At 39.0% G+C, this 15494-nt stretch overlaps 1 protein-coding gene across 1 annotated transcript in view; it reads right to left on the bottom strand.

Moving 5' to 3' along the window:
• Positions 1-1424: 1424 nt before the first annotated feature.
• The window catches only part of LOC149319173 (solute carrier family 15 member 1-like), a 32066-nt gene continuing 17996 nt past the window's right edge, over positions 1425-15494 (bottom strand). The window contains exons 16-23 of the mRNA XM_089508399.1: positions 15041-15166; positions 11227-11382; positions 10158-10207; positions 8384-8491; positions 7372-7465; positions 4368-4514; positions 3652-3759; positions 1425-2167 (exon numbers count right to left, since the gene is read on the bottom strand). Coding sequence (XP_089364525.1) covers positions 1979-2167; positions 3652-3759; positions 4368-4514; positions 7372-7465; positions 8384-8491; positions 10158-10207; positions 11227-11382; positions 15041-15166 — 978 coding nt within the window. The 3' untranslated portion in view covers positions 1425-1978. The remainder of the gene's footprint in view (positions 2168-3651; positions 3760-4367; positions 4515-7371; positions 7466-8383; positions 8492-10157; positions 10208-11226; positions 11383-15040; positions 15167-15494) is intronic.

A 15494-nucleotide genomic window follows, 5' to 3' on the forward strand; every position in this document is an offset into this window, starting at 1 on the left:
GTGTTTTTTGGGCTGAATCGATTTATTTAGAAATTTAGAAATAAATCAATTCAGCCCAAGTGGGAACCAGGAGGATTTGAATTGGATTCGAATCTGCTCTGGTTCCCACTGGCAACCCAGCCAACAAGCTGTCCCTTGCACTTGCTGATTCCTGAACCAATTCCTGAAACCGGCACAAACATATTGGGAACCACGTTTTTTCAGAAATGGTTTCAGGAATCGGTTCAGGAAACGGATTTTCCGGTAAGTTGGAATGGGCCCCAAAAAGGAGTTCTGTCAGAGGAGGTGAATGTTGAGTTATTTCTGTTGTTAATTATTGTCTTGTGTCTGTAATATTTGAAAAGATGCAGATGTGGACATGGACTTTATCTTCATGGATAGATCCCCAGAGGGAATGGTGGAGGCCTTGAAGATGATTTTAAACTACATTAGCTACAACGGCTAAGGCTTTTGAAGTCCGAAACAAAGGTTCTCAACAGAGCATAAAAGAGCCTTTCCCCCACTGTCTTGCATGTGTAATATTCACACCAAATGTATGTCTTGATAGAACAGAAAGTTAAAGACTGGATGGTAGTATGAGCAATATGAGTATACTTCCCTTTTCTTGATGTAGCATGGCATAGTGAGTATCCATAGAGATGTTAAGAGGAGAGAAAAAGAAGGATGTTGGGGGATGGTTGTGTTGTAAGATCCTGTCATGGAAAGAGTGGAATAATTTCCCCCAAAAAAATGTAAGCCACTCTAATCGCGAGACAGGAATAAAAATATGTTTATTTTATTTTCTGTCAAATCAGCTTTGACCCATGGCAACTTCTATGCATGAGAGATCTCCAGAGCTCCAGTCACAAACAGCCCTGCTCTGGTCTTGCAGACTCAGTGCCATGACTACCTTGATTGAATCCATCCATTTGTAGTACAAGCTTCCTCTTTTCCTACTGCCTTCTACCTTGCCAAGGATTATTCAAGTGCAAGTCATCACTAGTTTCATTGGAACTTAGGAACACATTGAGGTATGCATGTGTGTGCATGACCAGGTGTTTAGTTTCAATTATGTATTTTATGAGTACCCTGTATTTTGTGACTAACCAAAGGTGGATGTAATGTTTATCTGACTCTCAATAGTAGCTTGATGGTAAACTCTGCTCATTTTTACCACCTTTGGAAAAGTGAGAATTAAACACAATTATCCAGAGCATTATCCATGGAAAATATCCATATAAAAAGCACATGTGAAACCAAAAGAGAGATGTAACTTTAAAGTATGACATATCATCAGAACAACACACCAGTATTTCCCAACCAAAAGTATAGGGCACTCTGTCCTCATCAGGACAATAGTGAAATAATCTCTCCTCCTTTTAAGAAAGTGAGTTTAGACTCTTAATTGTTAGAATCAAAGATTTATTCCACTTGCAATTCCTCTTTGTTCATTTCTACCATTGTTGTTACATGAAATTTGTTTCGGCGCAGACCTCCAGAAGTAAATGAAGGCAGAAGTTTCAAGTGCAACACCAAGGTTGTAAACATTCAGCTGGCTCAGATGCATGTTTTCAGAAAAAGTACATTTGTATAACACATTCATTATTGGTATGGGAGCAGTTAAAAGCCTTTAGACCTCCAGGATTCTGTACTGTATTTTACATGAGACACAAATGCCTAGATCTGGGAGTACTTTCCTTTTCCTACAGTATGAAATTAGATTAGTATAAAAATAATACTTTGAATGTCTTTTCATAATGGCAGGTGAAGACAAATTCAAATCCCCCTCCTTTTTTAAAGTGCAAATTCTTCTGAGAAAAGACTCGGGTTTCTTCATTTTCTCCACAGAACAAATTTCCTGATGTTTGGCCTCAGAAGAACATGTGCCTTTTATTGATGCTCTAAATGTATCCCTGCCCAGTGGCACTTATGGGTCTCAAGCTAAAGACACAGTTCTTCGAATGGCTGTTCACATTCTCATTCACCCTTCCATATGTATTCACATCTTAGTCTGTGAGAGGGATCCATTTTCATAGAATTGCCATTCCTTTTCACTCTTCCTGTTTTCTTCCTCCACAAGTTGTGCCTCCACCTCAGCTGGGTCCACATAGGTGTAAAAATAGGCCATGATGGCAAAAATGATAGTAACAGCTACGAGCAAACCTGCAAACAAAACGTATTCTACCCACTGTAAAAAGAAAAGGAAAACAAAGATATTTTGTAAGAGGAGATTTTTGCATTTGACACTATTCCTTTAAGTAAACATTTTCATCAAGAGGAAAACTTATGCAATTACCACTCAAATATCTCTTATATATAACATTTCTGCAACTATATTTACACTACAGATTGCATGCCACTAAGTGTAAGCCAAAATAAATCATATGAAGGTATGGTCAGACAAAATTATTACTACACATAGGCATTACTTTGCAAATGTCAGTAGAAACACATGGATGGTGAGCTGACAGAGTGAACACTCTGCTCCTTTCACCATACATTTATATTTAAATATGATTAGAGTCTGTTGAGGAATGTACAAAACATAGCACTGTTCCTAGAAGAGTCATTCTAAACAGATTAGGAGATAAGTGGTGATGTTATGAAAACTAATACCAAAGTAGCATTATTTAATCAGATTTCTTCCTCAGGGGTATAACTAGTGAAGCTCAGTGGGCAGAGCAAAGAGAGGCCTCACTCATACCATGAGTAAGCAATAACTCTCCTTTCTCCAGCTATGAGGCTAGTTATTGCACCAGACGATACTAATACTAATGATGCCACTTCTTCTCAGCAGACATGCATAAGATAGTGCTGTTAACCTCTAAGCTACATCTGAGACATACAGGTTGAGTCTCTCTTATCCAAAATGCTTGGGACCAGAAGTGTTTTGGGTTTTTATTTATTTATTAATTTATTTAGGATTTTGGAATGCTTATATTTACATATATGTACATAATGAGATATCTTGGCAATGCGACCCAAGTCTAAACACAAAATTCATTTATGTTTCATATACACCTTATGCACATGGCCTGAAGGTAATTTGATACAAACTTTGTGCAAAACAAAGTTTGTGTGCACTGATCCATCAGACAGCAAAGATGTCACTATCTCATCCACCATGAGAAAAGTTTTGGTTTTTGGAATATTTCAAATTTCAGAAATCTGGATAAGGGGGACTCAACCTGTAATAACAGGTCTGAAAGTTTAATTGCTATACAGCAGAGGGGGTGGAGAGGGAATGATAGCTGAAGAAGGAAGGAGAAGAGAGGAAAGTGAGAGAGGGCTCTACTCCGCAACCTACCACCTGTTACCTCATACAACTCTGAACAGGTTTCTCCTAAGGATTGGAAAAAAGACCTAATCATGGTTACCCAATTGACTTTGTGGAACTGGAACCAAAGATTTTATCATCTAAAACTAATTTTAGGTATTATAGATACAGAGGTAGTGCTGAATTTGTTTTTTGTCACATGCCATAGCAACATCTTTACATGTTGTGCATCTAATAAAAATACAGTTCTGGTGTAGTGACACAGCTCTATGATGTGATACTTACCTGCAACTGCCCTCTTCCATATCTTAGTGTTCACTGATAAAAGCACATGTACAACTTGTAACAGTTACATCCTGTATTAAAACTTTAGTGTCAACACTGATTTACTTTACCTGCTCACTAAGCTTTGATGCTCCTGCTATAATAAGGACAATGATATTGCCAACAGCCACAGTCAGTAGCCAACCAGCTTGCAAGACAGACTTCATGTTGGCAGGTGCCTACAGAATCAAAATATGTAATTTAATTCAATTGCATGTTGTTCTGAAATATAGCAGGGGTCCCCAGGCAGGGGTTCCCAACTAGTGGGTATATTTTAGATGTCTAGAAAGTATCAAGGGAACTGTCACAAAATGGCTATTACGTGGGTGCCCATTCACAAAACATCTATGTATTACGGTATTTTCAACAACCCTGCAACTGTAAGGAAAAAATGCATTTAATATTCCAACTACTTTCACCTCCCATAGTTCTTAACTGATGGTGGGCTAAGACTGTGTCCGTGTCCATGATATTTTGTGTGTGTGTGTATAGTACAGAAATCTGGAATCAGTATAGCTTTACTTTCATATGCCCACACTAGATTAGTTTCTACATGGCAAGCATTTTGTATAGTACCGTAGTATACATTAGAGTATGAGTGATACAACTGAAGAGGAATAAGCCATATTCAAATAGTACTTAGAAGTGGGCCAGCAACACCATTTGATTTAGGTGTTGCTGGCCCACTTCTAAGAACTATTATATGCCTTTCCTTGGAAGTAATCTTAATGCTTTGCCAGTTTCAGGACTACAATTAAAAGTAAAATCTCTATAAAGGTAACTTTACCTGGGAGTATGAAAATGATAGTCCGGTCACTGAAAAGACAACTTCACCACAAGTAATAAGGAAATACTGGGGGATTTGCCAAGCCATATTGACTGCATTGGCATGAATATCTTCAATGTATTTGAGTTGTAGTCCATTGCTGTCACACTGGAGGGAAAAAGCCAAATTATATTAATAATACACAGTACTAAAATATTTGGCATTAAAAAAGGCAATCAAAATGTAAAAACTGTTTTTTTCTTTTACCATCACACATACCTAGAGCAGAAACAATGAAAATAAAGACACATTACATATGAGCAAAAGATTTATAGCTCCTTTTCAGCTGCAAATCAATTTTAAGGTCTTTCAGATTAAACTATATATAAATGAACAACAGCAACAAAGTATTCTGAGATGTGTATGTCCAGGGATTCCTGATGAATATGAGACCTATACTGTACACAACTAAGGTCCAAAGCATATTGCAGAAATAATCCAGTTTGAGACCACTTTAACTTCCTTGGCTCAATGCTAGGGAACTCTGTGAACTGTAGTTTTGTCAGACATTTAGCCTTCTCTGTCAAAGAGCTTTGGTGCCACAACAAACTACAATTCCCAGGATTCCCCAGCACTGAGCCAGGGCAGTTAAAGTGGTCCCATAGTGCATTATTTCTGTAATGTGCTTTGGACCTAAGTTCCTATCACTCTCTTCTTCTTCTTCTTCTTCTTCTTCTTCTTCTTCTTCTTCTTCTTCTTCTTCTTCTTCTGCTTGTGGGTCTTCAAGTTGTTTCCAACGTCTAGAAATTTTAAAGTGAGCCTATCATAGGGTTTTCTTGGCAAAATTTGTTCAGAGGGTTTCTTTTCTCTGAGACTGAGTGAGTGTGACTTGTCCAAGGTCAACCAGTGGGTTTCCATGGGTGTGCAGGAATTCGAACCCTGGTCTCCAGTCCAGTGCTCAAACCATTACACCGCACTGGGTCTCACCGCTCTTTTAGAGGCAAAATAAAGATACTTTCTCTCTCCATCAAAGTGAATGGAAGGTCCTGCTCACTGAGATCTGTATGAAAAGCAAACATTTTGCTATAGACTGAGTGCTGAATTTTATATCACAAATCTGCAGAAGATAGACAAAGAAAGTAGATATAGATATACAGATAGAGCTTAAACTGTTATGCAGTACGTTAGTAGGAGTCTCTCTCTCAATTGTCTTACAACAGCAACACTTACAAAGCATCCTTCCAATAAACTTTTGGTCAGAAAGAATGACGAGGCAGTGAATGAGTGTTTAAAGGATCTGTGAGCATTGTTTTGGTGCTGATCAGAAATTGCTAGGCCAGATATATGGCTCTGAGGTATCCTGTTCCTTTCTTTAGTGTATATCTTCCCACTTGACCCAAATGTTTAGCATTTGCTAAATCACAGACTTAGCTGAAATATAGAAATACAGTCGCTAGAACCAGCATCGTAAATCCTCAGTACATAGCATACCATCTACTTAGTTCGAATTCTAAGTCTGAAATAAAAAGCTTTCACATTTATAAAGCAGTATCTAATTGTTTTAAATATAGAATATCCTAGTGACGTTTATTGTGTAGCATTGTCAGTTGCTTCAGTTCTAGTGCTTGTTAAGGCACATCTTCTTATAAGAGAAATAAAATCTTCAGCAAAATATCTTTTGCTTTGGAATCTTAATTCTATTATGTTTTGACATGTGATATCAGTGTAATAAACTACAAGAAAAACAAGAAGACCAAAAAGTTAATTATAATTCAAATATGTGCTACTGTTCCAGGTAGATATACCACATATACTCGACTATATACACCCCCTGCATGGCAGGGGGTTGGAATGGATAGCCCTTGTGATCTCTTCCAACTCTATGGTTCCATGAAATATGTGCTCAAAAATTTACCATAAAATCCAGTGCTGATTTATATACAGGTCAGTGCACTAATAGTGCTTAGAAAGGTCCTGAAAGAAGCACCACTGTGTGATTTTTGAAAGAGCTGTCGGCAGGGAGTGTGTGTGTGTGTGTGTGTGTGAGTGTAATACGTAGATGATTCCCTTCCCGATCTGATGTTAAAGACATCTCTCCCCACCAAACCCCACAGTTAAATTCACTTCTTTCCCTTCCCTTCCATGTTGAAACCTTTTCCCACCAAATCTCACATTTGAGTCCACTTCTTTCCCTTCTCCATGTTAAATCTTTCTTTCCCCACCAAATCCCACATTTAAATCCACTTCTTTCCCTTCCCCAGCCAATGTTAAAACCTTCTCCTCCAGCACCAGGGAAGTGGTGTTAGGTGGCTGGGAGAGGTCCAGAGAAGGAGGAGAAGGGACGGAAGTGGCATTTTCCCCTTTAGATTCTTTGTTATAGCCCCTTAAGTTTTACCCTCGATTTATCCACAGTTCACATCAAAATCCATGATTTTGACCCTAAAACCTTCCCTTGACTTATACTTGAGGTTGGCATGGCAGGGGGTTGGACTGGATGGCCCTAGTGGTCTCTTCCAACTCTAAGATTCTATGATTCTATGATTTGTACACAAGTATGTATGGTAGTTTTGTACAACTGACAATGATCTTTCAATTTTTAAATATGAGTACAGTGGTCCTTTCACATTCACTGGGGTTAGGGGTGAAGGACTCCTGTGAATGTGGAAAAAACACAAATAAAAAGCACTATTATGTTTACCTAAGAGAACAACTCTCTAGGAATCTCCAGGTCCTCCAGTCCAACTCTATGGTCAACATCTGCCAGGAGTTAATCATCGAATCATGTTAGAGGACCTTACAGATGTCTAGAGAAGTGTTTTCTCAAGGAACTTTTAGGTTCTCCATCACAACTCTATGGTCAACGTCTGACAGAGTTGCACTGGAGGATCTAGAGGTTCCTAGAGAGAACATATTAATCAAAACCACAAATAATCATATCTGCAAAAGTCAAAGCCGCAAATATGGAGGAACAACTGTATATACAAAACTATTTGGGAAACCTCAAACTCTGTTTTTTATAACTTACCCCATCTACTATAATGGTATAAGCACTGCCATATCCAAATGACAAAGATGGACTTCTGCACTCATAAAGGTTGGTTTTGACAGTAATATCTTGTCTGTAAAAAGGAATAGAAGAATATGAATAGTCTAGAAATTATATATTTGTATTTTTGGAATTATTGGAATTAAAAGTAGCATCATAAACATTGTCTGCTCACATTACATACATTAACTACAAGCTCATTATTATGTGTTTATTTGGTTAACCAGTTCACTTCCCTGTCATAAAGCTGTCATGACAAGAAATTGTTTTAGATAGTTTACTGACTACTGTCTCAGTGCATCATCATGTATTCCTGTTTTTGTGATCAAAGTACATTGTGTTGTTTTCCACTTCAAGAGCAGCCTTACAAGGAACAAATGCAAGAGATCTGTGATCTTTATTTAAAAATATGCAGGTTAAACTAAAGGAGAATAGGCAAGCCAAGGACACTAAGTTCTAAAGCATCTAGCTAGAATCCCATGTCCAAGAGCCTTAAAAAGCACTGCCAGGTTGTTTTTGTTTACTTAGCACTAGTACCCCAATAAACATATTTTGTATCTTCCCAGTGCTGAAAAGTCAAAGGGAGGAATGAACACTTTAAATTTAAGTACAGTGGCCCTTGGTATCTGCTGGGGTTTGGTTCCAGGACTCCATGTGGATTCTAAATCCATGGATGTTCAAATCCCATCATATACAGTGGCATAGTAAAATGGTATTCCTTATATAAAATGATAAAATCAAGATTTGCTTTTTGGAATATATATATTTAAATATTTTCAAGCCATGGGTGGTTGAATCTGTGGATAAAGAATCCGTGAAAATGGAGGATGGACTGTATAACACTTCAGATTGCAGCTGGACTGTACTAATATGCTTTTGCAAAGAGCTATAGAATAGTAGAATTCAGTACAAACTTGATATTGTTGGTAACACAACATCCCACTTCTTCAAAAGCTAGCACTAGGCAATGTTAAATAGCAGTAATACTTACTGTCCCCTTGGAAAACTTGAATAGTTTGTGGCAGAGAAATACAGCACATCTGGAAACTCAGTACTACCCATAGTGATATTAATGGGTGAATCCAAGTTGTTTATGAATCTTTAGGGGGGAAAATACATGTTAGATTTTTTAAAAAAACACTTTATCAGCAACTTACTGAAGAAATCAAAACAGTATTATGGTTCAGCTCTACTTCTTATACAGAGTAGTTTTAGTGAACATTGAGTAGATCTGGTTTCTCTGTTTTTTATTTATTTTTCCTTTTTCCTTTGGGTTGTAAGGAGGTTTTTTTGGAGAGGGTGCAAAAAGCCTGAACTCCTACTGTTATGTAAGATTTAATCACAATTAAGGTTGTCCAAACTCCTGTTATGTAAGCCATGGATGGTTGAATCCATATTTTACTGGAATGAGGAGGACATAGTTTAATTGTGTAGACAACTTCTAAGTCTTACTAGTTAATAGGAATATCCCTTTGCGGTTTCCATATATATTGTGAACAAGCTGAGAGAAGATTGGTAGAGAATTATTTATTTGTTTTACACCAGGAAAATGCAGTGTGTCAACTTTTGAAGAACAAATATTTGCCAGATTCCGCTCTATTATTTCATTGTTGAGTTTCCAATTTTACTTGTTTTAACTCCTCAATATATGCCCTATTTTATATCTAACAAGCTGTGCACGCATTTGCTGCCGTTATAAGATGCTCAAGATGTGTGTGTGGGGGGGGGGGGGGTTGCCAAAAGGCCAGAAATAAAGGATCTCTAGTTACTTAGTGGCAATTAGATATTGATGAGAGGTTTTCTTGATATTTTATACTGTAATTATACTACAATCCATATTTCATATTGCTTTCTTAATGTTTATATCATTTTATTTGACATTCACTTTCTACGGTATTCTTAGATATATAAATGTTTAGTTATCCTGAAAACAAATTTCCTGCTCCACTACTTTGTTAAATAACTACGTGTGAAATTAAACTTCCCTTATTAATGTAAAAACAGTCCCATTTCCCCATTCTAGATAATGCCTACATGTTATCACATCAAACTGTCCTCTCCCCACAAGACGGTTCAGTGGAGTAGACCAGGGAGGGGGCCAATGACATATGAGCAGTGGGTGCAATATGATTTCCTATCATGCACTACAAGACACCCACTAGGAATGGTTGCCAGCGGGGGGGAAGGGGGTGGCAGTGGCATGCCCTACCTCCTCCCGCTAACTCCAGCCACCTAGTCGCCCGCCACCAGGCCAGACCCTGGAAGGGTTGCGTTGCCCTGCGTTGTCCTGGCAAGGTAAGTGAGGAAACAGAAGGGGACAGAAGGGGCTTATTTGCTCCTCCTTTCCTCCGTCACTGGGCTTCTCCCCTAGGGATGAAGCCCAGCAGCAGAGTCACCGGAAAGGGTGCACATTCGTCCTCCTCTCATTCATCACCAGGCTTTTTATCCAGGGGGAAAGCCCAGCAACAGAGCAGCCAGGAAGGGTGCATGTTTGCCCCTTCTGCCCTGAAGGGGAAGGAAGGCCCAACCAGTTGCCACCCCTTCGCTGGAGTTTAATCATTGCAGTCCGCACCCCTAGTGATGCCACTGGCATGGTATGATCTAATATTAGATATTTAGGAGTTTAAAAAAACATAATGCAACTTTCGGTATTAAGAAGACAACTTTATACCACAATATGAAGTTAATTCAAGCCACTGTTTTGTTTTCAAGAAAATGTAATTTTTTTAAAAAAAAATGTATTATATAACTATAATTTTTATTACCTGATCTTATTGACTCCTTGATCTGGCTTTTCTACGAGGCCATCCACAAGCTGTTAGACAAGACAGTTTAGGGTTAATGAAGCACAAGTCAGTGTCTCAGATCTGTAATATTCTGCCTAAAATAGCTGATTTCTCTTGTATCAAGAATGAACTTTGACAATAGACATTCTTCATATTCAAAGATAGTTCATTCTGACTGAATGCACTGCATAAATAATTATTACATTAAGTGTTCATTCAACAGGTCTCACCTGCACTGTGTTACACTGAAGTAGTGCATGCAAAGTTTTTACAATTACTTAACACTTAGGCAACCAAAAATGGATTGTGTTCTCCATCTTGGAATGTGCACAGCAGCCTTAACTATGATTAAATCTTACATAACTATCATAGTAATGGCCAACAAAGTGTCTCCTACCAGGGTTTAAAACCATCCTTCTGAAAGATGAACTTTGATTAGCTTTACAAATACTGAATTTTATATGAATTAACTGATTTCTTCTAAATGGGAAGTCTTAGCATTACCAATCAAAAGGCATTTTGCAGATTATTTTTCAAGTAATTAAAAAGCAAAAGATTGGAGCAGCTGTCTGAAAACACAAGTTAAAAGCTGACTACAATGTCATCCAGAGAGACACTCTTAAAATCTTTTTTAAAAAATTCTGTGAACAAGGCAGGGCAGTTTCACAATAAAGTACCCAAAGTACAGTATCCAAAGATCAGAAGCTCTGCAAATATACCAGAGCCCTCTGTGTTTGAGTTTTTTCATCCCATGTACAAAGAAAGGATGCTTTCCATAAACCTGAAGAAACTGCAATTAACCTACTGCTATCTGATCTTGTGCACCCACATTTTAAATATTCCCCGGCTGATCTCTGATCAAACAAGTTTTACAGGTTGTAAGATGCATGAGTACTCACAGGCAGCAACATTATCATGCCTTCAGGTTGTTTGTAAACTATCCTACGTAGTTGCACATTGTACCTGGCATTTAACTTCCTGATCCCCCCTTCCCCCCTTACATCAAAACAAGAGGCTGTTTTCTTAAATATGACATTAAAGAGATTACCAGTTCAGCTTGGATTCTAGCTCTATTTGTTATTTCAAGAGTATGTCGTTCTTTTCCCGCATAAATATAAGCTTGGTTTAGAGTTCCATTTCCATAAGTTATAGAGATATTGCTATTATCATTTAGCTTTGCTGTCTCAAAATGCATGTAATCTGTCTGTAAATAAAGAGAAAGAACAATTAAACAGCTGGCATTCCTTTGATGCAGGAGATTTTTTTTTCCTATGGAGTACTGGCAATTATATCTCCTGGTTTTTGCAAACCATACCTACCCCTGATTCATCCAAATGTTGAAATTTGAGTAATCAGAATATTTTACTAAGAACATAAATTAAGAGAACCTATTTTCCAGTCAACTGCACATAGGATTGCAGCCTTAAAGGGAATGGCAACAGTCTAGAAATAAGAGGTGGAACAATGAAGATGTTTTTTGTGTCAGTTATCCCCTCTGCCTTATTGAACAGCCAGCAGGGTCAAAATGGAATTCAGTTTTCTATTTCTATTTACGTGTTATTTTTCTGACTAGTTAAATCCCCAAAGCACCTAACATACAGTAATGAAAACACAAAAACTTTAGTAAATAAAGTTAATCTTTCCCAAGGCTGAAGGAGAAGACCTAAAACAGGGTCCATATAAACCAGGGATGCCTGACCCAGGCTGCAACACTACTGCCTTAATGGAAAATGCAGACCAAATTGCAGCTTATGTTTATGGATATTTATCCAAACTGATTTCTCTGTACTGAATGTCCAGATCTTCAGAGATTTGTTGGAGTCAAATCAGATGCAGGGTAAAAACCAAAAAGAAAAAGAAAATGTAAATAAAGAGCTACTGACCTTCTCTAGGCCAGAAATAGTATGCATATGTGAGTAGCCTTGCACAGGACAGAAACAGCTTGGATCTCAAAGGAAGTTTTATTTTGTGTTCCTAATTAGGGCTGGTAGAGATGGCTCTAAAGGGGTGGCTTAATGCCGCCCCTTTGAGCACCAAATCAGGGCCATGGCAACAGCATGCTGCGGCCCTGATCCAGTGTTTTTCTAGCCCCCCAAAAGTGGTAAAATGACACTCCTTTTTGGAGTGCAAAAAAAGCCTCCCTTTCCACCACGGCAGCAGCTCTTCTGCAGACATGTGTCATGCGGCATCTGAACGCTGTGCTGCCAGAGTGCCACAAAGCTGCTCACCATCTGGGCAGGTCTGCGGCATGACACCGGCTTGCGCATGGAGTCGGGGCATGTATCATCTGAACACCATGCCACCCCAAGCCAGCAGTTACTGTTGGTCTGTTTCGGCCCTAGATTTTATTTCCTGGACTTTACAACTCTTTTTGTCTCCCAAATCCAACAAGGCCAAAAAAGAGAAGTGGCCTTCCTACATGAATATACCTTCATACTACCTGAACTGAGAAGATTAATATCTTGACAAAATGTAGGCCTATACTATGTACACAAGAAAGAGGGAAGGTTGGAACAATATAACAGTTGAGGACAATGATCCCTGGACACATGATACCCACTACTAAAACAGTCAAATATAAATCAGACGAACAGAAATGTAAGGGGATTCATCCTCATACTGTACAGGCAGATTTTTTAAAAAAAAAATCTATCTAGTGCCCGAATTTGAGTGCTTTTTTTTTTTACCCTCATGAGAATTCCAATGTAGTTTGCAGCATAAAAATGACCAACACCAACAGAATTTGTTTGTTTGTTTAATTTGATGAGGGCAGAATTAAGGGCATTCTCTGGAAAATCACCTCTGAATATTCCTTGCCTAAGGAAACCCTACAAAATTCATGAGGTTGCCATAAGTTGACTGGCAACTTGAGGGCACACCACCCCCCCCAAAAAACCAACTGCAAGAAAACAAAAGTTCATATGAAGTGAAATATTTGTTTTGAGTAGCTGCCAGCCTAACTTGTTTGAAAAATAAATAACAACTAACACAAATTCAAAAGATATAGATTTTTTTTGTAAAAAAAAATATCTGCATGTCTCACGTCTAAATTCTTAACATATTTTCATGTTTTCTACCATACCATGTAGGTCTAGTTAGGCAGTTTTCCCACACAACATGACTAGAGGGTTGTCTGTTTCAATGAGGATTAAATAAAGTAAACTAAAGGAAGATTTTCTTTCTTTCTTTTTTTTTTAGAACAAACGAGACTGCTGCACTCAGACCAGGTTGGCCCTTTTGAGTAAGTTAAAACATTTATATTTTTGTCTAATCACCTCCAGCCTGCAGAATATTCCTACACAAGTGTGATTGTACACATGTATTTCAAAGTTATACTACCTTTCCACAGATGATACTTCAAATGTGTCAGTAAATTCAAATAATAAGAAAGTAGCTTGCTGGTTTTCAATTAAGGGTGAGAAATCTTAATTTAGTAAGTTTACTTTGGATGTTGCAATGAAACATAATAATAATAATAATAATAATAATAATAATAATAAATAAAAATTTTATTTGTATCCCACCCCTCTGTGAACAATCGAGGCGGCTAACAAAGTTAAAAATACAGCACATATAAAATCCCTGGTGCCCTCCCCTCCTTAAAAAAGTATTAAATCCAATGCAAAATTAAAAAAACAAAAAACAAAAAAAAACATACAACTTAAAAACTGACCAAAAGGTCAACAACATCACTCAGCAAGCAATCAATGGGAGCGGCAGTATCTTATTCCCAGACGTTTTTCTGAGGCCGGGTTCTCTATTCTGGGAAGGCCTGCCGGAAGAGATCCGTCTTAACAGCCTTTTTAACGCTGTCTAAGGATGTAAGTGGACGGATCTCATCCGGCAGGCCGTTCCACAGTCTGGGGGTGACGATGGAAAATGCCCTCTGGGAGGTAGTCGAAAGCCTAGATTTTTGTGGCTGAAGTAGGCCTCTCCCAGAGGAGCGGAGTGCGTGGGGAGGATTGTAGGGGAGAAGGCAGTCCCAAAGATAGTTTGGACCCAAGCCATTTAGGGCTTTAAAGGTGATAACCAACACCTTGTACTGGGTCCGGAAGCTAATGGGCAGCCAGTGGAGGGACTTTAGAACCGGGGTAATATGGTCCCTCCTGGATGTTCCAGAAATTACTCTGGCTGCCATATTCTGTACTAGCTGCAGTTTCCAGACCAAGCACAAGGGTAGCCCCATGCAGAGCGCATTACAGAAGTCTAGACGTGAGGTTACCAGCACGTGCACAACAGTCTCAAGATCCCTTACTTCCAGAAAAGGGCGCAGCTGGCGTATCAGCCGAAGCTGATAACAGGCGCTCCTGACTGTCGCATTTACCTGGTTCGACATCAGGAGTGACGAGTCAAGGAGCACCCCCAGACTGCGAAAGCAGTCCTTGATGGAGAGTGTAACCCCATCCAGGACTGGAGGTTGTAACCCAATTCTTGGTTTCGGGACCACTACGGTGAGCACTTCCATTTTGTCTGGATTCAGCCTCAATCTGTTTTTCCTCATCCAGCCCATTACTGCCCGAAGACATTCATTGAGAGAGGAGACGCCATCAGAATTCAAGGCTGACAAACGAGACATGGAGAAATAGATTTGGGTGTCATCAGCGTACTGATAACACCCAGCTCCATAACTCCGAATGATCTCGCCCAGTGAGATCCCTCTGGGATCTGCCCGAGAGAAAGGAACGGAACCACTGCAATGCAGTGCCTCCAATTCCCAGCCTCCTCAGGCGATCCAGAGGATGCCATGATCTATCATATCAAAAGCCGCTGAGAGGTCTAAAAGCACCAACAGGGTCACACTGCCCCTGTCGATGCTCAGACGCAGATCGTCGGTCAAACGTAAGATTAATGCTAAAACTTACCCAGGTCGAAGGACTCAAATTAACAGTATTCTCATTAGCGTGAAAATAAACTGTTGCATTTTCATTTCCAAGATTCACTATTTTGATTTGGGACTCGCCTTCATTAGGAAAGACCGGAAGAGTTTTCTGCAGTGGAAGAAAGTGATAAGGAATGCCATTATATCACAGTCTATGCTATAAAATTTCTTGGATATAGAAATTGCAATATTTCTTCAGAGTGGTCTCAAGCTTCTGATAACAGAATATTATCATTGCTTTACACTGCTTTCCTGATAAACAGAATCACCACGAAGGCCTCAAGCACAAGTCCCATTACTTCTAATGGGGCTTGAGCATACCCGTTTTTTCCCTTATGCGGGGTGGGTGGGTCTGGAACGGATCCTCCGCATAAGGGAAGGGCTGACTGTATTATAACACTGAAATATGGTTCTCCCTTATGGGATTTTTCTCCCTC

This window comes from Sceloporus occidentalis, unplaced genomic scaffold, assembly GCF_023333645.1.
Source record: "Sceloporus occidentalis isolate IW3139 unplaced genomic scaffold, rSceOcc1.0.p SCAF_2, whole genome shotgun sequence".
In the NCBI taxonomy this organism is placed as follows: Eukaryota; Metazoa; Chordata; class Lepidosauria; order Squamata; family Phrynosomatidae; genus Sceloporus; species Sceloporus occidentalis.